The 25,963-nt window shown below is 38.8% G+C and overlaps 1 protein-coding gene across 1 annotated transcript in view; it reads left to right on the top strand.

Moving 5' to 3' along the window:
- STRA6 (stimulated by retinoic acid 6) overlaps positions 1-25,963 on the top strand; it is a 55,447-nt gene that overhangs the window by 22,271 nt on the left and 7,213 nt on the right. The window contains exons 7-15 of the mRNA XM_018554646.1: positions 858-977; positions 11,745-11,812; positions 12,969-13,039; positions 13,153-13,214; positions 13,285-13,447; positions 18,392-18,467; positions 21,937-22,070; positions 22,186-22,303; positions 25,789-25,884. Coding sequence (XP_018410148.1) covers positions 858-977; positions 11,745-11,812; positions 12,969-13,039; positions 13,153-13,214; positions 13,285-13,447; positions 18,392-18,467; positions 21,937-22,070; positions 22,186-22,303; positions 25,789-25,884 — 908 coding nt within the window. The remainder of the gene's footprint in view (positions 1-857; positions 978-11,744; positions 11,813-12,968; positions 13,040-13,152; positions 13,215-13,284; positions 13,448-18,391; positions 18,468-21,936; positions 22,071-22,185; positions 22,304-25,788; positions 25,885-25,963) is intronic.

The following is a 25,963-nucleotide window of genomic DNA, read 5'->3' as shown; positions in this document are numbered from 1 at the left end:
CGTAGAAGAAGGAATCTGTTGCACTTTTTCCATCTGACCATAGAAAAATTGCAGATAATCTATAGGTGTATGGCCAGTTTATCAGGTCCAGTTGGCTAATTGTAATCAGTTTTTCACCCAGGCCAGAAGGTTCCCAATCATTTTCAGTAGTTATAGTGTATAATTGGTGTTAGTAAGTCAGTAGGATTGCAAGGATTGTCAAAAGCATTAATTAAACATTTTCTATTTTGATTGGAAATTTGATTAAACCAAAACAACACCGAAAAACACTTGCACTCATAAAAAAATAATATCAGATCCTATGTTACATTTACATCACAATTTAAAAAAAAATAATGTCTTACTCAACACTAGAGTTTAAGTATTGTTTTAATTCATGCAAAATATGCTAAAAATAGATTCTATGCCACCATCTGAACATATTTATTTTATTTTACACCTTTATGTTGTTGCCGTGTGGTATTGTGTAATGATCAGTTATTACTTTTAAAGAATTATGCAGTGCTACTTAGGATTTTTTTTTTATTGCAAAAATTACCAAATAAAATGATAGGATGATTACTCTAAACATAAAATACAAAGACATTCACAAACTAATCAAATCTGTCCTTTTTTCCTGCAGAAAATGTGAATCTGCAGCTTATTGTCAGTGTAACAGTATTAGCGTGTATTCGAATTGATATACGTATCTATCTATCTATCTATCTATCTATCTATCTATCTATCTATCTATCTATCTATCTATCTATCTACAGTATATATGTGTGTGTATGTATGAATGTTTATTGCAAAATCCATCCCGAACAGCTGCTATGAAATAATTAAGATATAATAATATTGTTTTTGTTATTATCTAGTACTACAGATATTACTCCCTATTGTCGACCTTGCCGCAGATCTGCTGCCTGATCGTGCTTAGTTTGATGTACCCCGTGCTACTGGTACAAGAATGGCGCCGGTCTTCTCGCTCTGAACAGGTAATTCATTAAACTCTGCTAAGATCTACTGAATACGCAGGCTTATAGCACTTACAATGTGCCATGCTGTGCCTAAGAATGACTGACAGCCTTAAAAGATGGCTGGCAAGATTTCCGAGCTCTGTATAAAAATAGATGGTTTAGTGTGTGCTGGCACCAACCAAGTTATGTCCTGCTGTGGGTATTAATGGAGGGATTGAACTGTTTGAGAGCCAGGCATTGTAACTCTTGTTCTGCTGCATTTTTTTTATACTGGGCAATGTAGCTATTAGCTTTTTGTAAGTGTACACACGTTATACCATATTTATATTGATAGTATGGTGTTTATTTATTAACGGTTTATATGAATGTGTCTATTTTATTATGTGTGCTTTGATGGACAATGTAGAAGATTAAGTTTATACATTTATAAAGAGTAAAATAATGGAGCGCATGGGTTAATTTATTAATACATTCACAGCAGGGCTTTCTATAATGTAAAGACACCATTATAGTGATGTGTTATTAGTGTTTTACTGATGTATGAGTGTAGTGGGATAGATTTGTTCTCTTATATGTTCAGAAGGGTGGATAAAATGATCCCATTGCGCCTACTACCATGTATTGTAATCCAGTTTAACCATAACAGAATGACAGCACTATCAGGTGCTCCTGTGTGGACACACAGACACGGAGCCTTTATTCGCGGGGATAAAGATGGTGATTTGTTACTTTTTCTATAACGAATTACTGGAAAGCTCAGTGTGCATTGGGAGGAAAGCTGGCATTGTTGCAGCCCACTTTAGATGTTACCTAAGTCCTGTCCATGTAAAGGGATTTCAAGTGGGGAGGAAAGTCTCTCTGAATAGACTCATTGTCCCAAAAATCTGTCCCATGTGATTAATCAGCCTGGTTCCCATGGCAACTTGTCCTTATGCAACAGGGACTTTATCTGATTAATTATCAGCTGATGTGACTATGGTTGTGTGTGTGCGTTTATGTTAAGTAAATTATAGGTATGTGTGTCTTGCATATCACTCTTGTTCTTGCTTTCATACACGGACTCACACACAGGCATGCACACAGTATGTTCAGATACCAGTGACGATATTTGGCATTTTCATGAGAGCTACCACAGTTGCAGCGGTTGCAGCTGGGACCTGGCTCTGGCACTCCACTGAAATCATTAGTCTGTATTGTTTTAGAAAAACTGTCACATGACAATAAACAAAAATGTATCAGTACTTGTATCTGTGAGTAATTGGACAAGTATCAGTATTCGTACTTGAAAAAAATGGTATCGGTGCATCCCTTATATATATATATTTATAAAAAATAGATTATACATTAAAACAGGAATGCACAAATCCCAGGAGCCCTGAATGCTCCTTAAAAATGACAGCTGCCTCTTAGCTTTTGAATTTTTCTCTAGTCTAGTCTTGGAGCTGGAAAAGTATCTGTACTTGTACTGAGAGCGATACTTGGTATCTGAACATCCCTAATTCTAACTACCGTACATTTATTGGCCTATTGAATGAGTAAAGCTAGCCATATCAAGACTTAATTTTGGAAAATCCTTGATGAATTGACAGAATTTCAGTTCGAGAGTCGCCCTGTCTGCATCAAAAGTTGACTGAAAAATCAACTACGCCGGGCAGAAAACTCTTGTACCAACAGTATTTGCAGCCAGTCAGATGAAGCCACTGTTCCAGTATTCTGGCAGCTGCAGGTGTCAATGCTGTTTGACTACAATAACAGGCTGGCAATTGACTGATTTCTGTAGTTCAGTCAGTAGACTGAACAAGTGAATTCTAACTGTGTATAGCTAGCCATAAAGGAGAACTATGAGGTGAGTGAAAATCACTCATCCTCATGGTTTGAGCCGACGTGTGACAATGAAACTGTCACACATCGGCTCAATAGATCGGGAAGTGAGCGAACACATAACGTTGCTCGCTCACTTCTCGATCATCTCCCTGCAGAGAGCATTGACTGTCAGTCACCGCTCCCCGTAGGGATCCCCCCCACCCCTTTCTGATTCTCCAACGCTGACTGGAGGAACATACAGGGCAGGGGGCGGGTACAGCTAGCTCTGCCTCTAGATAGGCAAAGCCAGCTGTCACTCAGCAATGTCGTGATCCGTCCCGGCTGCAGCGGTCTCAGTATACCGTGAGCTGTAGCTCGCGATATACTGAGCTTTGGGTCATGGGAGGAGGTTAGTATATGTCCTCCCGTGACCCTTGAGAACTATGGGGAAAAACACTTACCCCATAGTTCTCTTTTAAGTTGACCATACACTGGTAGATTTTCGTTTCGAGCATTCATATGACAAATCTTGTCAAATCAATCAATAATGCCATCAGAGACTTGTGGAATGTCATTTCATTTTAACATTCGATTTTGGGTAATGACCACAGTCACTGTTAGAATTTAGCCAGCTTTGGAAAAAAAATTCCACCTTGCCTTGATTTTTTTTTCACCCCACTGGTCAAAATCAATTGTCAATTTAACTTTTCTTGATTTACCTATTAGAAAATTAAACAAATGTTCCAAAAACAAATATTTTTTAACGAAATTCTGCTGATGTACAGCCAGCTTTAGGCTTAGGCTACACTGGCAATTTAATTTCTTTGTAAATTCTAGATGTAACTGCTTGTTGAATGTTATTTTCACGGTGATTTTGGTGTGCTGCAAATTAGATGACAAGTAGCAAGTAGTGAAATCTCTCAGCAACAAAGGGATCTAATTAACCATTTGATCCTGCTATTAGAATTGTTGATTGTCCATGTCCTGTAACAGACAAAGCTGTCCGGCATTAATGGGGTTTGGGATAAAACCATACAGTATACTACTGACAGGGTTGCTTAGAATGATCAGATTTTATTTAAATGTAAAAAAAATTCCCAAATGAAAAAAAGACTGTTGCTGCTTAAAAAGTTAACTTTGGATTTAATTTGTTTGTCTGTTACCTAAAATCCAACTAAAATGACATGACATCTACAAAGACATCTTAGGTTTCATGTGATGTTATGGGTGCTTTGGCTACCTGACTCCTGGGATTTTTTTTTTTTATACCTGTGCTTATACACTTATGGGTTTTACCTACCTTTATTTGTATACCTCTCTGGTAGAGTTGTTGTAGGCCTGTGTATGTTTTCAATGTCAGTTTTTAACCCATATGAATGGAAATGTATGTATGCTCTGTCAAGCTTTTTTGGAAAATAACGCTTGCAGGATTTTACATTTCGGTTACATTTTGTGACCGTGAATACATCACACAAGGGGATCATTTCAGCAATTCAGATGATGAGCTGTTTCTTGCGATTTTGTCTTCCGAGTGCAGAATAATGGTTGGAATCTATAATCAGGGTTGGCTGATATGTCCACTGTTTGTTCTTTTCTTTTTCATAAATCAGTTCTATTTTTCTATCTCCATACTTTTCCTATACAGATCTTTCACAAGGCATAGATAGATAATGCTTCGGAATGTATGCATCAGTAGCTATCAACTATACAGTGCATAACATGTGCTGCACAGTTCTTTGGTGCTCCTCTTTTGACCCATAGATTTGCTAATGGGTCTGCTAACATAATGTATGCACCATTTGCTGCATTATACCTATCCCCAAATAATTGTGGGTGACAGGCTGTGCTGCGTGAGGCATGACAATTGCTTTGGCAGCTATTTAAAGAGTGCTAATGCTCTCTTACAGCATAATGCACAGCTTGTGCTAGGCAAACATGTACAATGTTACAATGTGCAGAGAGTAATAATGTTGTTTCAGTGATTATACGTCAAGCACAATGCATATGCTTTATTCTTTTAAAAGGTCTGAGTTTTCTGGTGTCGGTTATGTAAAAATATACTGTATATGCAGATATGGGAAATATAAAATAAAAGCTGAGTATTTAAATAATATTTTTACTAAAATATTGCATTCTGTGAATGAAAGTAGCATTTCAACCAAGCAGCTAAATGCGCAGTTGAAATATATAAATGTGAACTATTTAATGTGCCAAAATATTTCTGTCCAGCAGTCTTGTGGTTTATTTAGCCCAGTCTGGCTATATAGCTACTGGATAATATCACTAATCAAAACTCTGCAGCTTTCTATGTTACCTCCCTGTCCATAACCTGCCCAATCAATGAGTATGACTACAGTGGGGAGATCCTCCCAGTACTCCCCCCTTCTAGAAGCCTACCGAAACACCGTCCACTCAATTTAAAAAAGGAATACTTCTTACAATGTGAAAGGATAAACCCTGACTTGCTCATAGTAATCTTCTACTTTCATCCTTATTTCCAGTATGCAGGGGATCTATAGAAATTGAAAAAAACAAACTTACCTACCGTGCTTAAAAGAGAACTATGGCCAAGCATTTTTTTGGCAATAGTTCTCTTTGGGTCATAGGAGGACATTTACTAATGTCCTCCTGTGACCCAAAACTCTGCAAATAGTGGGCTACTGCCCCCTACATGATCACAGCGCAGAGTTGTGCTGCAGATGGGAAAGATCCCAGGAGAAAAGGAATAGCAAATAGTCACAAGAGAGCCTGGGAGTTAGCCCAAGTGGGTAGGTGTAATAGTAGTGTTCAGTGGTATAGATATCTTCAAGCTGATTTCTAATGGCTAGCATAAGACCTCAAAAGAAGCCTTCAGAAGAACTCTCAAATGACAGTTACAAAGAGCAGAAACACATATGTAGGCCTTTTTTGCATCTTCACCTATGTGTTATGTAAGGTGGAGAACAAGTTTTTAGCTGCAGTGAACTGATATTTTGAAAATGTAACACACGTCAACTAATAAGAAATGTAATTGTTCCCAATCTGTCATGGTTTCGTTTGAGCTACGCTATGCTAAAACATTTAAAATACAGTAAGTAAATTCTGCTCAGTAAGAAAAGACTGTTAAATAACATGGAAAGTGGCCCATAAAAATGCATAGGTAATGCATTACCGTAGTAATAGGATTTTACTATATTTTTTTTGATAAAGGGTGGAATGTTAACTAAATATTTAACATTTCTTTGCCCGTAAGCCAGACGGAAACCAAGATTTTCCTCTTCATATCATCTTTGATTACAAAACCCATTGATCTTGGTTTTTTTTTTTAAACCCTTAGTGTGTAGCTAAACTGCGGTTTAATCAATGAAACAGCATAATGAGTAAGTGCTTGTTTAGTCATATTCAGGGAAATACTATTTATGCGCTATACTGATTTTAATTTTGAAATGAAGATTACAACTATGAACTTGTAGTTCAAGATTACCGATATTACTGTTTTGTTTTCTTTTCTAGGAATAACTTTTTATCATTACTAATGTAACACATAATTGTTATCATTTTTCTGCCCTAGTCTGGTTTTCTGTGAAGTTAGACAGCAGGGTGGGGAAATACAGTCATCACCCAGGGATTTCCCCAACTCTTGTCACAATCAGCCTGATGAAACGAATAGTGAAATGGGTTGACTGCTCACTGATTACTGCTTTTGGGTTGGATGACTGATATCAACGGGAAAAGCTTTTAAAGCACACAATTGATTTTTTTGAAGGTGTCTTAATCACAGCACATATTCCATTGATTTTATAAAATGCCTCTATGTTAAGGCAGAATTTGGTGACCTGTTAAAGGCTATGCATGCTCTTGCACCTCACCAAAATAAATCTTTTAATAATCACCACATTTTAATCACATAAAAACTGGAAAGCCTATTTCTACCCATTACAGGAAGGTCAACAGTGTAACATTGTTATCAGAGCTATTTCTTTAAAGGCAACGTATAATAATTTAAGACAGCAACACAGTATATAAATATCTCCGTACAATTTATTGTGCAGGAGAAATCTTCACTTTTTCTATATTTGCATGGAATGTAGTAAATGGTATTCTAAACTAAAGGCATCAGCTTTGTGGAAACACAGGGAACAGCAGTGATTATCCACATTTTGGCAAGAATTACTAAAATATATAGGTTGTTTAGGACTTTTAAAGACTATGCTTAGTACTTATATTTCTGAAACACACCAACAGTTGAGCTCTAGGGAGTTCAACTTCCTCAGTAAGAGATACAGGATGGAAGCAGAGCACACCTACCTACAGCCAGGGATGTGCTTTGAGTTAAACTTAAAATCCATTGAAACTTCTAAGGTGGTTATTCACTAAGCTGCCAAAGGCAGCCAAATGAATAACCGAGCCCAAGTGAAGTGAGCCGAATGCCGTTCAGCTATTCACTTCAACCCTGTATGGCTGATTTCAGCCGTACATCGGCTGGCTTCGGTTCAGCCGAACATGCTCACCATGTTCGTCTGAGCTGGCGTGAAGAACATTTTCTACTCAGCCGATCCAACATCTGGTTGGATCAATTGGGTGGAGCTAGCTCTGCCCAACTGTTTACATTTGTCTGGCACCTGTCACAGTCTTCCCGCAGGTCTTGGACAAATCAAAACAAATGGGCGGAGTCTGCAGTGACATCACGGCTAGCCCTGCCTATATGTTGTCGTTCAGTGATAGCCCAGTGTCCTCAAATTACCTGAGGATGCTGGGCTGTCATTAAATGATAACAACCCCCACTTCGGCTTGTGAATAGCCTGTACAGCAGCCCTTCGATTCGACTGAATCGGAGGGCTCCAGCGGCCGAATTGAGCCAAAGGATTAGCCAATGCTTTGGCTTAATCCTTCGACTCAATAGTGAATAACCCCCTAAGTTTTAGGTGACATGCAGTGGCCTGTTCATAAGCTGCTATATCCATACTGATTCACTCATCACTACCCACATAATACCCCATCCAATTATATTGCCCTTCCTACGTGAACCAATCTTATCTAAGCTTGTATGTTGGTGGAAGTGTGGAGTTATGTCTCTTTCTGTCCAAAGGCATATCACTTATCCAATTAAAAAGACTTTGTCACTCAAAAAAATATTCTAAAAAAAAAGCTGACTGCTGCTTACCTCTCTGGCAAGGAGAAAGCCCTTTCTTTGCTTTCTTCAAACGTTACTATCTGTGGTAGAATCTTCACATCCAACATACTTCCAGGTATCTGATGCCTGCATACTGTGCCATTCACAGTGGTCTTATCTTCTGCCCCTATGTCTCTACAAGACACCATAGTGATGTACTGGCAGGAGGACCACAAGGCACAGTGAGGGACCAGGCATCCAACATAAACTGAGCAACCAGTAAAAAAAAGACAGACCCAGAGATAATGAGCGGAGGGGCTGTATGATTAGGGGTAGGAATCGTCCCTGGAGAGGAAGTTAAAAAAAAGAGTGAGAATCAGTAGGTCTTACCTGATTGGAGGTTGAGGGTCAGGTGTAGGGGAGAAGCCAGATCAGAAGAAACAGCAAGGGCCGGTGGGTGTCCTTCCTGGAAGGTTAACGGGAAAACAGTTTGTCCTCCTGCCCACCTTTCCCTAATTTTGAAAGTTGATGGCAGTTGGAATAGTTGTTTTTTTTACGGCAGCTTGGCAGGCTAAGGGTCTTTGGGGGTCTGTAAAATGTGAGTTAGTCACAAAATGGGGGGCCATCAGCTGGTATGGTGCTTCCCCCATTGGTGTCTGCATTTGTCGGGGGCTCTGCCCTTTGGGAAGTTGGGAAGCAGTAACTATCCTCGAGCTGATGGGGGGCAGCTGGGGACATGGGAGTTGTTTTAATAGAGGACATGTTTTGTCTAATGGGCACCCAAAGACCCCTTCTCAGATCCAACAGTCATTCAGATTTTTAATTTGTATGTTATTTTGGTTAATATGTTTGGCAACTGTTTCATATGGTTAAATAAAGGGCTGCTGTGGCCATTTAAATCCATGACGCGCAGTCCGTTTGTTCATTGGGGTCTTAAGAGAAGGGACATAATTGATGAATCCATCAGTCATGGAACTAGCATCACATCAATTAGGACCTATTATTGCTCTTAATATTACCTTTACCTGTACCACCCACAAAGCTCACAGCTTCCAAATACTTCAAGGAAATTAGCCAAAGGAGAAATATGCAGGTTGTCACTGCTAATCTCTCTTTATAAAAATGATAGTTGGCTGGCAGTCATGCTGAGCCTCTAGCTTTAACATTTTGTGCCACTGCCTCAAACAAGTATGCAGGCAAATACTTTCTTCAGACTTTTCTGATCTTTATAGTTTCACTTAGTTATTCAGAATAATTTTTAGGCCAGGGGAACTATCACCTTCAGAAGGAGGTCAGCAATGGCAGTCCTCATATTTTTCCAATGACAGGTTTACTTTAGGTGGATACAAATCCGAATCGACAATCAGTGAAGTATAGGGAAAATGCTAAAATGATTTTTAATTCTTATCTCAAATGAAAGAGGCCAACAACTCTTTTGTATGTTAACATTAATTGTTTTTCTCTTCTGATAAGCAACTGTGCTGCTATGGTTATGAAGTGTGCTATGATGGCCTCCCTGCTCTGCATCCTTGTTTGCATCAAGGTCTTAGCTATTCAGGACATCTCTACAAAGACTTCTCCTTGGAAACACAGCTAGTCTAGCTTTATATTATACTTGTTTTCTAGCAATCAGCTGCCTCCATGTGGCCTGGCAATGCACTGTGGCCTTGGTAAACATCTTTTAATTATTAGGTCTAACAATCAAATGGCAATATGCTCTCAAGCTGCAGTACCATATGAAAAGCAATTATTTTACTCAGAGCCCATTTAAGGCATTATGAAAGGCAGAGTATGACTCTGTATTCACATATTTTTATACCAAGAGGCGTATATTGAAACACTGCACATTTTGAGGGCTGCATAGGATTTGGCTAGTTACTTTGACGAGCGATCTAAATCTGTAGTCCTTGACGCATAAAATATTGCTGGACAGGATAGGGAGGACTTGTTTGATGGGATATGCCCTATTACTAGAGTTATGTTTGTCGTTATATTTTACCTTTGTTCCATATAAATGTTAAAGATGCATGATATAAGCAGAGTACCACTGACAGTACAGAAGGGTTTCCCCTCTATTTCTAGAGGGAGGGATGACCAATTCCTATTTAACATTGCTAGAAACATAGTATGAAATTCTTAGCTGCAGCTCTGTCTGTATGCACATAATATAATATCATATGACATAATTATATTTTATTCTATCATTTTATTGTAATAGTGGTAAATCTATTTTGTATTTTTTTTAATTAATACATTTTTAAAAACCTTAAAAATGAACAAAATATTGAAATGACAATTATAGTTGATAACACCAATGTTTCTTGTACTGTCACACAGTCTGCATTAATCTTACTGATTTGTTGCAGGATGATCAGAATGACTGCACAAAATAAATAAATCCAAGATGAAGGGAACCATAAAAGTTTGTCTCCAGATAAAACCTTTTTAGCTTTATATAAAGTGGGGAATGGTTTGAACTTCTGCCAGTTTTTCTTGTTACCTGTGAGACAGCAGTGAATACCTAAAAGTGGTTCTAATCTTTTCCCATGGTTCAAGTACAATTGTACATTTTTAGATTGTACAAGTTCCCATTGTACATGTTTTATTGCTCTAAATGCATAGAACTTCTACACACAGAAGAGGCAGGGAGCTGTTGAGCAGAGCAGTTAAGACTAACCTGGTAAATGTGGAAAGAAGCCTAGAGTTCCACATAATGACTGGAGATGTACATATTATATATTGAAATTAAACAATCCATATTTATCTGACTAAAAAAAAAATATTTTTAAGAATTGTTTGTCCTAAACATGAAAAAAAACAAAAAACTATGCATATCCTTAAAGGATATTTCCATTAGAAGTGGCCACATTTTTAGCCCTTTCTTATCTGCAATCTGTAGATTAACGTTCCCCATTCTCTTTGACAGCAGCTGACATTGTGTTTTGCATTTGCTGTGCACAAAAAATACATTTTTGTTTTTAAACAGACAGTACAAAAGCAATTTTTTTAAATAAAATATGTTTTTCTTATAATAGGAAAAATAGTAATAATAAGTCAAAGCAGGGTCTTTATTAAACCGTTGTGCCAAATAAAACCTTATTTGTACTTAAAAAAATTGATTTGGGTATACCATTGATTTTGGTATGAAAATTAGGCATTGTAAGATAACTGACACATATTAATGCTGCTAAATTTGGTCTAGACATCTAGGCATCAATTACATCTGATCACTGTAAAGGTTAAAGACCCAATTTGCCTACAATCATTGACCAAAACATTTTGCTAATAGAAATTGAATTTGTTTTTTTGGGGGGGGTTTTGCATTGCTTTGTGAGTTTCCCATTTTAATACATTAGAGCTACACAGGAAGAAGGTATTGTAATTGAATTTAGAAGCTCTGCCAGAAACTCAGTTACTTTGTGCAGCAGAGTTTAAATAATGTGTAGAAAACATTTGCCAGGTTTGAGTGACTAATGCTTGAGCAGCCAAATCGACTGTGCATCTCTCCATGCTACATTACCATGAACACCGAAGACACATCTGCCACATGGCTCTCTTGTGTTGCTGGGTAGAAAGTGGCTCTTCTGCAGTAATCACTAGTTTAGCATTCATATAATGTACATGTCCTGGTGTCATGCAAGAATCGCTTCCGTGATTTCATTGTGCATGTATACAGCAAAAAATATTGTTTCATATAAAACAATGTATATCATTTTTGTTATCTTTAAATCCTGATATCAGTAAACGCAGCAAAGAAAGAATGCACACAAAAAAAAAACAATGTCTGATTTACAATGTAATAATTAAGGGTTTATCATTTGCTTATCTGTGAATCTCAGGTCTACGGTACACTATGCTTTACAGTTTGTTTGTGTGATTCTCTTTTGTAGATGTCCGACAGAAATTACTATCTCAAATATCTCAAAAGTCTTTTGAAGTGTAAACGATCAAAACCCAGGTTCGTCCTGAAGATTTCTTTCTTTTTTGGGGGAGGGTAATACCGTGTTTTAACTATTAATTTGTTTAAAATGTTTTTGTTTCACAAACTGCTTTTGATTCTATTTCAATTTCTTCTAGATAGGCAGAGCCAGCTGTCACTCACGCAGCTGGGCGGATCCAGACATAATTGTCGGGATCCGTTCCGTATATACAGTATACATTATATATACTGAGCTTTGGGTGACGGGAGGACGCTAGTTTGTGTCCTCCCGTTATCCTTAGGAGAACTATGGGGAAAAGCCCCAACCCCATAGTTCTCCTTTAAGAGCGAGATATGAATGTAGAAAATGGAGGTACACACGTCAGAATAATTAATACCTGTCAGTTTAGGCTGGACAAAAGTTATTTACATTCATTTTGAAAGCATGGTATTGGAATGCAATAAGAATTGGGAAAGAAGTTTCATGAATTGGATACGGAACGTGTAGACCAAGACGCTCACTAAATTATGTTAGTCAGGTGAATGTCTTTCGAGTGTTTCAGGTGTCCCTCATTATCTTGACATATAAAAAAAAGTTTTGAATCATTATCATTGTGATAATGCTTTCCTGGAAATAGATTGTAATAGCAATAGAAATATCATGCCAATGGATTTAGATTTAGTCATTTGCAATATCTGTTAAAAAAAATGTAAAAAAATTGCATATACAGTAAACTCCCAGTTATCCAGTACCCATGGGGATTAGTAGATGCTGAATAAGTGTAGTTTCTGGTTGCTTGACAGTTACTATTAACCCTCAAGCAACATTCATCTGCTGGCTAGATTTTACTATTGGCTATTTCAAATTGCCATAGCCAATAGCAGGATGGCTATTGCCCGTTGTTTACATTCACCTGCCGCTGAGCAATCTAGCTATCGTCCACAGCAAGATGTAAACAGATAGTTTTGTTAGGGACTAAATACATTTTGCTGCTAACACAATTTTATAGTGTGCACATGTATATCAAGCAACTGGCAAATTTTTTTTACAACATATGACATCCTCAATTCTCTTTTCTGGTTACTTGAGAGTTCTGGTTGCTTGAATGCCGGATAAAGGGGAGCTTACTGTATATGTTATTTAAAATGTTTTCACAATCACCTGCAATGTTGTTTTTCTGGATTTTAATTATAGTAAAGATTCTGTCAGTATTGGATCCCAGGTGTCACTTAATCTCTGCTCCTATCTGTGCCCTCCCAACAGAGGTAAGCATTTGCTGTTGCCTAAATTCTAATTGTACCTCTATTCTTTACAAAGAAGCTCTACTGATTGTTACTATGAGACTATGTATGCTGAACATGTCTTGTCTCTCTTGCAGGTTTAAATTTACCACTGAGGCCCATTCTTGCAGTCACAGTGTCTGTATTGTCTGCATATCAGGTAATAAAGGGTAAACATAGTAATATGATTATAATTAAAGTGCATAGCTCATGCTTCTCCATCTCTATAGGTAGCCCTCCTCCTGCTGGTTGGATTCCTACCTACAGTGCAGAAGATTCGAGGAGCAATTGATACAGAGTTTATACTCATGATAGCAGGCTTTGGAATGACCATAGATGACGATAAACACAAAGCAGTGGAATACATTGTGTATTATATCTGGGCAGTGGAAGGTGAGAAAGACTATTTTAAGGTGTTCTTTACTAGGCAGTTATGCAAACAAATAAAATGAAAAGGTCAGTCCATCCAAAAGTGATTGTTTTCTTTTTTATAGATTGAGCCTGGTGATATACTTACTGTATATATCTCAGATATGTAAGTCAACAACGTTGAGCTCCTCCTCACAGAATTTCTGGCTCTCTTTCTGTCCACCTGAGACTTTAGGGTGTTCCCAGCCACATTTGGGTTTTTAGCTCCTTCCTTGCAATTTTCATAATATAAAATAAATTAAAATTAAACAGGAAGAGTGGGACCTACTGATAATGGCCATTATGGTCAAGTAGCTAAGAAAGGTCAATAATGAGGGCCCACAGCAGCCTTTCATCAGTGTGTGTGTGAGAGAGACCAGGAGTAGATAGTGAGTGCTAATAGAGTTTGCAGGGAGAGATATTTGCTGGTGTACTATACATTGCTGCTGAAAGGTACGATAATCAAATGGTACTTTACACAGTCAGTGAATGTTGGAGAGACCTGGAGTGGATAGGGAGAGCTGACAGAGTGTTTTAAGGAAGAGATAGTTGCTGCTATACTATTCAGTACTGCTGTAGTGGTGCTATATACAGTCAGTGTGTATTGGAGAGACATGGAGTATATAGGGAAAACTGAATGCACTGTTGATGTTTAGCTTCCCCCTTGCAGTTTTTTTTCTGTTTTACTGTTTTTTATTATTATTTAATATTTTCATATATCTTTCATAGTGTTAAAAATATTTTGAGGGAGGTATATTATATTGTAATATAATTTTGCCAGGTAACAATTTTTTATTATTTATGAGTCAGCATTTTGAACTTGTTCCTGACACAGGCAAAGCTGCCCTTTGATTGCAGCACATCACTGCGTATTTGTGTGGTATGGTTTAGTGCTTTTTTATCACTACTTTTTTAAGAGCCCCAAAGCACCATATCCTCAATCCGCCTATTGGCAAAGCTACTGCTATAGTTAAGCAATCCCCTGTCCTGATAATGTTAGGCAGACCTATAGGGAGAGGCAGACATCCTGTACACGCAACTAGCAGGGAGAGAGCAGGTTCTGCATCTGCAAATTAAAAAATCCGCCTAAATCATTTGATTGACTCTTCTCAGTAAGGACCCCATGAACTATTGCATGTCCAGGCTGGACCACTGGCAGGAGCTAGTACAGTATGTTTTAATTTTTTATTGTATGCTAAAACATCCTTGGTCTCTCTCTCTGAAAAATGCAGCCAACTAAACTGCCTATATACTATGCATTGGGTCTGTACTATATATCTGTTTTTTTCTGTGAAATAATACACTATATTTTTTATTTCTTGATTAAAACCTGCCTGGTGTCCCTCTGAAACTGTGGCCTACAAAAGCCACTATTGTACCCGCCCTCTGCTGATGGACCTTATGGGGAACTGCAGAGGGCGGGTACAATGCTAATTCCCTCTGGAAGTTCAGGCTACTAAAGCTATTTACATAGTGTGTCTCCACTGTATAATTTTTGTTTTACTTTTTTTCTGTGCAATAATACACTCTCATTTTGAATCCTAATTAAATCCTGCCTAATATCTCTCTTTCTCAAACTGCAACCCACTAAAGCTGCTTATTTAGTATGTATCTAGTGTTCTGGCTTGTTCGTGAAATAATATACCTTAATTTTGATTTCTTGATTAAAGTGGAACTAAAGCCAAAACTGTATCCCTTTGGGGAGATTTCCCTTTACTTCATGTCTCATAGCCCCAACAGGAAGTGAGAGGAAACCCTCCAAAGTGAGGGAAATCCCTGGTTGTTACTAGAACTTGTGTCCCCATTGGAAGATGTTTCCTCTATTCCTGTTCTGCTGATAATTCAAAATGTGAGATTTTTTTTCACTTTCACTCTTGGGAGTAATAGTCACCAGGACATATAGAGATGGTGAATCTCCAAAACAAAGATAGAAATGGCAATAAAAACCTGACAGGTGTTTTAATTCCTCTCCTCTATATCCAAAAATTAAAAAAAAAAGGTTTTCGCTTTAGTTTTGTTTTTGTGAAAATCAGACCTAATAAAAGTGCTTATGTCCTGTGCATGGAGTCTGTACAATATTTCTGGCTTTTTTCTGTGAAATAGTAAACTCTAATTGGGATTTTTTTATTAAAGCCTGCATGTTTTTGGTGAATATATACACTTTTTTTGGTGAAATAATACACTCCTGTTCTCTACCTCTAAAACTGTGACTTAGTAAAAGTGCTTATATAGTATGCATGGAGAAAATTTATGGATGTGGTCTTAGAAATAATACACTCTAATTTTTATTTCAGTATAAAATCTGCCCACTTTCTGCCTCTTAAATTGCAGCCTAGTAAAATGGTTGATATAGTGTGCATGGAGTCTACAATATTTTGGTTTTGTCTCAAAAATGATATAGTTTGATTTATATTTCACAATAAATCTTTGTTATTTCTTTGTAAACTGAGGCCTAGTAAAACTACTTACATAATGTGCAGTGCGGCTATACAATATTTCTGGATGTTGTCCTTGAAATAATACACTCATTTTTTATTTCATGATAAAAACTGCCTTGTCTCTCCCTGTTACTTTGCAGTCCAATCAAGCTGTTTGCATACTCTCCAGCCACTGTGCTACATGTGTGGCTATTGTCTTTAAAATAATGGCACTCTCATTTTTATTTCAGGGTAAAAATTGCCTAGTCTCTATGATGTGTGGTTGTGGTTTTAAAGTGTTTTTTTCAACTTATGACATTTTAATAAACCTTTAAGACAATAGTGTCATACTGCGAAAAAAGAAGATATACTATGAAACTGTTTTACCACTGGCCAATTGGTGCAAAGTAGAGGGTTTTAGCTTCATTTTTTAAAAGTTAAATTTCCTGCAGCTTTCAGATCTGTTGTGGCTACTACTCTTACCGGTCAATTCAGGCCTACAATCACTGGATAAATAATTAGTACTTGTGATGAGAGAGCATGGAGCCGATTTCCAGGCCAATCAGGAAGCCGGGTAGCGTGTAATGACGCTCTTCCTGGCTTCCCGATTGGTCAGGAAGCTAGCAAATCCGGAAGCCGGGCGCCGTGTAATGACGCAGCACCGGCATTCTGATTGGCCGGAAAGGCGGCGTCATGTTCCCTCGTCATCTCATGAATCATAATATTAAGAAACTGACCTTAAATCATTAGTTTGTATTGCTTTAGAAAAAATGTTACCTGTCCCTTTAAGAAAAAGTATCGGTAATTGGTATCAGCGAGTACTTGATCAAAAGTATCGGTACTCGTACTCGGTCGTAAAAAAGTGGTATCGGTGCATCCCTAGTATCGAAGATAGAACTACCTAAAAAGATATTTCTTTTCAAGATGAAATTAATCAGATTGAGTGCTGCTGTTGTATTTAAGTCAAGCTAAATGTAAAAGTTAAAAGATCAATGACACATCCAAAATATATGATGTCAGAATACAATGTCGCTGACCCTGTCCGTAAGAATTGCAATGTTCCCTAAAACCACATGCAGCTTAAAGCCATCTCCCAAGCATTAAAAAGTAAGGAATTTTCCCCATTGAAATCACATAACAAGGAGGACATTCTTCCTACTGCACGGTATTTAAAAAACAAAATCTTTTGGATTGGTACATGTCCTCATAGAAGTGTCCAGCTTCCCATGCTCTTTCTTTGACAAGCCCCTGCCTATTAGACTTGAAAATGACTGGAATTGGTTTTCAAGATTCGCCCCCATAGACTTCAATGGGGTTTGGATTAAAGTGTGCAATTTTCCCACTTTAAAATGAGTTTAATAAATGTCCCACGAACCGAACCCAGGCCCATTCACTCATCCTTAATGTGGTACATCAACTAAAACTGACAGGATTATTCACAAAAGAGTGAAGAGTTTGGAGAAGGCATGAGAAGTGAGCAATCTAGGACAACATAGAACTGGAAAGTTAGATGAATTGGAGATTTTTTTTCTCCTGCCTTCTCCAAACTCTTTTTTCTTTTGTGAATAACCCTGTCAAACATCAGTTTAGGGTGGACTGACTCTTTAACATCTTTTAAATATAACATATGCATGAATGAAAAAGACACGTATTAGTCAGCTATGCTAGCAGAAGGATAATTACATAAGAATCATACATAATTCCTTTGCTGATTTCTGTTCTGTAGCAGCAAACTACCTAAATCTGCAACCAAGCTGAAAAAAGTTGCAAATTGTTTAGTGGCATGTGCATTTTGATCTTAGTATAAGCAATGAGAGTCTATTTTGGGGTGGAAAACACTCAGGAAGTAAGGCTGGATTTACATGTCTCTGCTTTTGTGCATTGTACGTGTATTGTGGCATGCATTAACGTGTGTTGTGTTAAGGTGCCTATTCATTTTGATTGTGCTGGCAATGCACAAGTACAGACCAAAAAATGGACATGCAGCATTTTTCCTCATGTAGAGAACCATAATGCATGGCAGCATGTTGCTGTGTATCGGGGTTGCAATGTCTTGCATTGGGATTGCATTTGAAGTGACTAGCACCGCAACTTGCTAACATGCATCGTGTTAAGACGCATGTTACCACAATGCACCATATCGCAAAAGCGTGTTTCCACCCTGTATATACCTGTGTGGCTACCTACCTAATGATACTACCAGTAGGACAAAGTCATAGTAACCAGTCAGATTTCACCAGATATAAGAATGCGGCAAGACAGCTGTTGGTTGGTTGCAATAAGTTACTGCACTTTGCACATTATCCAGTAATCCTACATTTTATGATAATAAGTGCAATCATTGTTATTAGCTAAGCAGAAATGATCTGATTTGCCTGACTGCACTAAGTAATCCAAAAGTATAATCTCATTCTTTGTTATGGATTGCCGCACATCATTGATCTTTACCATGTGAAATTCATAATCATTTTCACTACTATTTTCATTAAAATGTTCATTTTTCTATCTACAGTTTGTTACATTGCTGCACTGGTCCTTTCCTGCACTGTGACAGTTACGATGCTCCTGAGATCACTAGTCAAGCATAGGTAAAGTGAAAACTGTAAATTGATAATAAAACTGGGAGCCATACATGCTTCTTACATTGGAAAAAATAATAGAACTTTAAAAAAACATCATAAATATCTCCAGTCAAGATACTGCATGTTATTATTATTGCCAGTGATAGGCCAGTACAGCAAACTATCTAAAGCATAGCTAAACCCAAAACCAAAAGTATAATATATTGCACTACCAGTGCTTAAAGGAGAACTATGGGGTTAGGGCTTTTCCCCATAGTTCTCCTTAGAGTAACGGGAGGACCCAAATTAGCGTCCTCCCGTCACCCTAAGCTCAGTATAACGCGAGTTATAGCTCGTGGTATACTGAGACGCTGCAGCTGAAGCGGATCCCGACAATTATGTCGGGATCCGCCCAGCTGCGTAAGTGACAGCTGGCTCTGCCTATCTAGAGGCAGAGCCAGCTGTACCCGCCCCCTCCCCCGTTCATTCCGCCAGTCAGCGCTGGAGGATCGGAGCGGGGTGAATCCAGCCCCTCACCAGTCACGGCAGAGAGCCGTGACAGGATCGATAGGTGAGCGAACGCCGGTATGTGTTCGCTCACTTCCCGATCTACTGAGCCGACCTGTGACAGTCTCATTGTCACCGGTCGGCTAGAACTATGAGGTGAGTGAAAAGCACTCACCTCATAGTTCTCCTTTAAATGTGCAAGCACAGAAAATAGCTTGTCAAAAACAAAAGAGAAAAAGAGGCTCCTTTACCTCGTGTTATTTAGTACAATAAAGGAACTTTTATTGTATAAAAACATCCATATACAGTAATACCTCGGTTTACGAGCTACAAGTCAGGTGATGAACACGGTCATCTTCCCCGCTCTAGTCGAGATCACGGTAGCAGACAGACCTGTGCACATTTGGTGTGAAGCTTTTTTGTGTGCTTTTTAGCACATACAGTACGGTACAGTATTAAACAATCCAGCATGGCTCCAAAGAAAGTGCGAAGGTTAGTGTTCACTCTCTTCATACTGTACTGTGCTGTACTTTCTTTCATATTTTTATGGTTAAAAATGTTTTTTACATATGGTTCAGAACGGATTAACTTTATTTACATGGAACCTTATGGGAAAATTTGATTCTGTTCGCGACCAAAATTGGTTTGCGACCACGTTCGTAGGGGTTAGAACGGATTAACCTTATTTACATTGAACCTTATGGGGACATTTGATTCGGTTGGCGACCAGAATCATGGAATGAATTAAGTTTGGGAAACGAGGTACCACTGTACTCACATAATACTTAAAATCAAGTGCATCCATAGGCCACATCACTAAAACTTTCCCAAAATGATAGCCCACAGGAAACACTGATAGAGAACCAGTTCACATAGAGCAGCTGCTCAGACATGCAGACTGTTTTGGCGGAATGCGTTTTCGGGGACACGCCCCCTTCTTCAGAGCCAAACTCCGGTTCCTATTAGTGCTGAAGATCTTATGTGACTGTGAATGGAAAAGACCTGTTGATCTTGCAAGAAATGCAGTTTCCTTGTCACAAGCTGCATTAATGACCGAAAAAAGTAAACTTTCTTATGTAAACTAATAATCCTATCAGCCACCATGTAATGGAAATGAAGGTGGACACATTTGTAGTACATCTTGGGCGGCAACTATGACTGCCTCCATTGATACAGTGCAGGAGGGAGAATAACCACCCAGGGACAGGAAGTGTGTTATTCACATGAATACCAGGTGAAAATAGAGGAAAAAACATCTAGAAAAAAAACAACTAATGCAGCCACCACACTAAGGACTGATAAGCTGCAATATACTACATTTTTGTTGTTGGGTTTAGATACATTTAAGGAGCTGTGAGTCCAGTGCCCCCATAACAGTCTCACAATGACTTATAAATGGTCCTTCTTTCTGCCAGTGTAGCTGCAGTGTCACTAGTTTAACTTTTGATTATGGTGCCTACCACTAGACAAGATGAATACAAGGCGAGTTAACTGTACATAGCATGAACTGGCAAAGGCATACAGAAGATACTTTACTAAGTACTAGTAGGAAGGAGAGGCTGAATTAAAATGTCTTAGGGAGAAACTGGACCTGCTGAGGATAGTGAGCCTGAGGTCGATGCGTTCTTGGCAAGAGAGCAAAGCATGTTAATGGAAGAGTGACTACACTGACAATAACTGGAATGTGAACATAAGCTTGAAGGGTAAGTTAAATTATCACAGGATGGGTTGGCATGAAAGACTAAGGCGCCAATAAACTTTAGATCTGACGCATAAGCAAACTGTTCTTCATTTAAGACACACTGGGCTGATTTACTAAAGTAACTACCTTCCTGGACCCTGGACGTCAAATACCCAACCAAACTCAGGACAACTTATAGTAACCGCCTTAAAGTTCACCCTCACCCAAGAATTAATTTCACTAAATCAGTGGTGGAGTTACTTTATACATTGTAATATACCTCCTACTGAACTATAACACCTCTTGTAAATTATATCCATGTAAACAGTATATTCTTACACTGGGCTGTTTGTAAAGTGTGCACACTGCCATGTATACCCAGTTTAGAGTGATTATATACCTGAATATGGTTAGTAGGTATGACTGAGATGGCAGTGATTTATTACAGTAGTGTGCACAGCTTATTATAAAGCATGGGGGCCACAATATGTTTGTTACATGATGTCTGTCCAGCAGTAGGTGTCTGTTGGGTCTGTGGCTACCTATAGGCATTAGGAAGGTAGTTGGACATGTAATGTAGGTATGACATTATCACAGCCAAGGTAACTAATTTTAAGAGCAGTACAGAGGATTCCATAGGTTGGCTTTGCTATTCTAACAAGGAGGAGGAGAGAGATGTAGGTAGTCATGGCAAGCATTCCTAACTCAGAGTCTTCTAAGCTACCCGATTAACGAGTTCCTGGTCTCCAAGTGTTTGTACATCACCAAAGACTTTGGTTGGGAAGTTGACCTTTTATGTCTATGGGCAGCTTATTTCCATCTGTCAGGTTATTTGTCAGTGTATGTCAGTATGTGTCCATCCATCCGTCACAGATTTCTTCTGTTACTGTCTATCAGTCTGTATTTGTCCATCACAGTCTCTGTCCATCAGTGCCAGCCATAAGTTATGTTTTCAGTCTAAGGGCCAAGTGTAAGGGTAATTATTCCTATAAATAAATAATTCCCAGAAATTAATAGTTGAAGGCATTAGGTAAAAGCACGTCTCTTATATATTTGCTTTTCAGGGCCTCAAATATAAGATAATTCAAAGAAGTCCCTTCTGTTTTTGCAAAGCAACTACTTACCTTCTTTTTTGCTTACCAATATAGGAAAGATGTTTAGCAGTTGCTACGTACATGTCAGTTCTTATTTCAGACAAATTTACACATGAGGTCTTTTGTTTGACAACAGTTTTCTGTGTGCTTTATTGTTTGTGCTTCATATATAAATATATGTGCTTCATATACTTGACATATTTTTGTTTTCTAGATGGGCACTGCAGTCTCTCTTTGCTGGTCAGGCCTCAAAGGTGTTTCTGGACTCTCGGCCTGTTCAGAAAACGTCTCCAACTCTTGCTAGCTGGATGAGTCACATCAGTTACCAGGCATCGGTGACTTGTATAGGTAGTTTGCCTACTGACACCTCCACATATTGTCTGCAGTCCAACAGACGCACATGGTTGTGCAGAGGAATGCAGCTGTTTATTAAGAAAGTTTTGTGTTTCGTTTCCTTTTGTAGGCCTTATCCTGCAACATTTGTTATTGTTTCTTGTTCACTTGATCGTCACTTTCCTTATCATCATTCCCATTGCATATGGAAAATTCCAAATCTTACGCAAGTTCTTTGAAAAAACATGGTACGTGTAATGGAGTCGCTTTTGTGTAAACCAGAACATACTGTATTAGTTGTAAAATCTGTAATTTAAAGTGTGTCAACAATGCAATATATTGCAATTTACCAATCCTTCAGGGCCAGTTCACACCACTGACTTCCAGTTAGATGCAGTTAGATGCTGGAACACACTGTATCGCATACTAAACTCCCCCCTGCATTCTGGGGCGGGAGGGGACTTGGTGGTCCATTGAAGTTAATGGCACCGCAGCCACGCCCCCCGCTCGCAGTGTGATCGCCCACACCCGAACGTGTAGCACATCAATGTCTGCGTTCCAGTCCAGTGCAATCTGAAACAATTCTGCATACATTATTTTTTAGATTGCACTGGAACAGAACGCAGGCATTGATGTGCCATGCGTTCTTGTGCCCCCTCCCTCAGGAGGGAGTTTAGTATGCGATACAGTGCGTTCCAACAGCTAACCGTGCTGGAACGCATTGTCAGTGGTGTGAACAAGCCCTAAATGTAGTGGCTACATTCATTTCCTTTTTGTTAGGATTTTTTACCTTTATTTTCACCTGGTAATCTGGCCTGTAACACACTTCCTGCCTTAAGGTGCCCATACACCTGGCGATTATCGTATGATAATAGCGGGTGATACCGCAATCGTACGATAATCGGCAGGTGTATGGAAGGCGTGCGACCGTTTCTACTGTACGGTCGCACATCTTTTGTCTTCCAAGCACGCTCGAAAACGCGCCGAGAATTGTACGATTTTCAGCGGGTTATTGGCGTGCTCGGAAGACAAATGCCGAACGGGCCGATGTTCAAGCGCACACTGCTCGCTCAGCATTGGAATCATCGGAAGCCCTCCCCTCGTACAATCTGCCTGTCCAAGATGGGCAGATCGTACGAGATTTTAATTTCCTTACAACCATAGCACAACAAAAGTCGTGCGACGGTTGTAAGCTGTATGGCCACCTTTAGGGCGGCTCCACTCTATAGAGGAGCAATGGAGCAACCCTTGGACAGCTGCCTTGTCACCTGCAGAGAGGGTGATGTTGGATGCACTAGCAGATTTAGATGGACTTGACTAACAAAATAAAACCAAACTCCAGCTAACACTTTGTAAGCAGTTACAGAAATATTTTTTTTTCCTTTTGAGAGTAAGCATCCCTGTCAATGTTAAATGGTTGGTCTGTTAAAAGGAAGTTTAAAAATACGAGACTTACTGACCGGATCACCAGGTGTAAAAAAATAATTAACTTTTGGGTTTAGATATATTTTAATGAAAAGAAGTATTGTATCAAATTCACGATATTTATTGTTTATTTATAAGCGGTTTTCCTCATATGACAGGATCTCTTCAAGCATATGTTAAGCCAAACTTTCTTTTAACTTTGGAAAGAATGTGGAATGGTTAATGCTTTTTATAGTTGTCTGTGGCTCCCCTGGGGAGATATACCTTTACTTTTGTTTCTTGTGACAATGGTCTCTGGTATTGAAAGTGATGGAAAATCCAACACTTATGGGTGGTCACAGCAACAGGAGATGAGGGAAAATCTTCCAGTGGGGAAATCTGCTGTGCTGATAACTGTCTAAGAGAGGATAACCCTCACTTTGGAGAAGTTGCCTCCAACTTCCTGCTGTTTCTCTGGGGCAGGAAGTGAAGTGAAATCTTCTGGATGGGACAGAGACAAAAATAAAAACCTGACAGGGGTCCTAATTATTCCCTACTATATCCAAAACTTTAAAAAGTTCTGACTTTACAAATGAAGCCTAGATGTTGTAAGAGTTAAAGTATATCTAAAGCCAAAACTCTTTTTAGTTTTTGGATAGATAAGGGAATGTTTAAAACCCTTGTCGGTTTCTTTGTTGCTGTTTGTATCTGGTTGAGGAGGTCTCCCTTGACTTCCTTTTCCAGAGATACAACAGGAAATTAGTGGAAATCTCCTCAAAGTGAGCGGAAATGTAATTAACTCCTGATCCTGTGACAACTGTTAAAATTTGGATCTCCCATTATTTTTTGCCTTAGTGGGAGTGGTCACTAGGGCAAACAGAGAGGGTGAATCTCCCAAAAGGGTATATAGACATGAATAAAAACCTAACAGTCTCTCACCCTCGCCCACTGTATTCAAAACCAAGAAAAAGGTTTTGGCTATAGATAGACTTTAGGAAGTAAGTTGGGTAAAAAGTAAGCAGAAACTGTCTGCTTTGACAATATGTCTGAACAATACATGCAACATTTCCTTTTTTTGGTGGAAAGTAGAAACCTACCTAGCTGCAGAAAGTTTTATAATCTCCACCATATACACACACCCCATAGTACTGTTGCTGGATTTACCCCCAAGTGTCCAGGAACTTCCCAAAAAGACAGAATTAAAGAGTAGTGAAAAAAACTTGTATATGTTGTGCTTTGGTACAGCCCACCCCACTTTGCTATCCAAAGTGCAGCAATGGCCTGTGTACAATAATAGGTGCGCTGTAGCCACTGCTAATGTACACTATACCATGCAGTTTATATAGCACTTTCCCATTACTTTCAGAATTGAGTGGAATTGGCACATAAGCCAATTCATGTGCTATGTTAGTGTGATTTGTAAGAACCCTTTGCTTTTGTATTATATGTAGCATCTGATATTTATGATGGGAAGCCTTCTAGATGCATGAGCATGAGTTAAACATCTGCACTTAGGGCTCGTTTACACTAGACCAGGGGTGGCCAAACATGGGCCCTCCAGCTGTTGTGGAACTACAAATCCCATAAGGAATTTCAAGAGTCTAACAGCCACGACTCCCAGAGACAGATGTATGATGGTATTTGTAGTTTAACCACAGCTGGGGGGCCAGAGTTTGCCCACCACTGCACTAGCCCATCCCCTACAACGCTCTGTTTTAGTGGATGGCTAGTGTGTTGTGACAGCTCTGGTTAGGTGGGCCATGTTTTGTGCTATCTGAGCACATCACACAATCTACACACAATTCTGGTCCCTGCACAGCAGCATGGTGTACTGCGCTACAGTGCAGTGACTCCTCGTGCGGTCCAGTGCGCTGCAAAAAATGCCTAATTTCTGCATTTTTACGCACTGCACCACACAGCAGATCACACCCACGTTGTGATGGGAACAGGGCACATTGAAAACAATTATATTCTGTGTGTCCTAGTGGTAACTGGTGTTGTTCAGTTGGTAAAAAAATGCCGTCACGGTATATAGTGTAAGTAGGACCTAAACAATAGGCACCACCACAAAGAGATGTGCATAAACATAGTATTCTGTTATTACTCTGGAATTTTGGCAATGTATTAATAACCAAAGTGGGGTTTTATTGAGTCTTGGTGTATCAATTAACTTTTTATTCTGTGTCTCACAAGGTAGTACTGACCTAAGTAGGTATCACTTAGAGAAGCACACTCCTTAGAAGAGAACCGTCCTGTGGGCTTAGAGGATGCATTTCTAAGTAGGACAGACATGATATATCAAATTACATTTTTCTTTTCTTGTATTAAGGCCATTCTGGTTACTTCTGTTCCTGGTAACTGCCATTCACCAGCTATGTGCACGATTCTTCTTTTTGAAAGGAAATCCACCACAGATTACCCACAGGTAATTGTCATGTATAAATATTCACTTTAATATACTGATTGCCTTCACATACAGTATGTTATTGGAGGGTTTCCATATA

This window comes from Nanorana parkeri, unplaced genomic scaffold, assembly GCF_000935625.1.
Source record: "Nanorana parkeri isolate BGI_ZX_2015 unplaced genomic scaffold, ASM93562v1 scaffold167, whole genome shotgun sequence".
Classification (NCBI taxonomy): domain Eukaryota; kingdom Metazoa; phylum Chordata; class Amphibia; order Anura; family Dicroglossidae; genus Nanorana; species Nanorana parkeri.
Note: the sequence above shows the minus strand (reverse complement) of the source record. Positions and strands in the feature narration are given on the sequence as shown.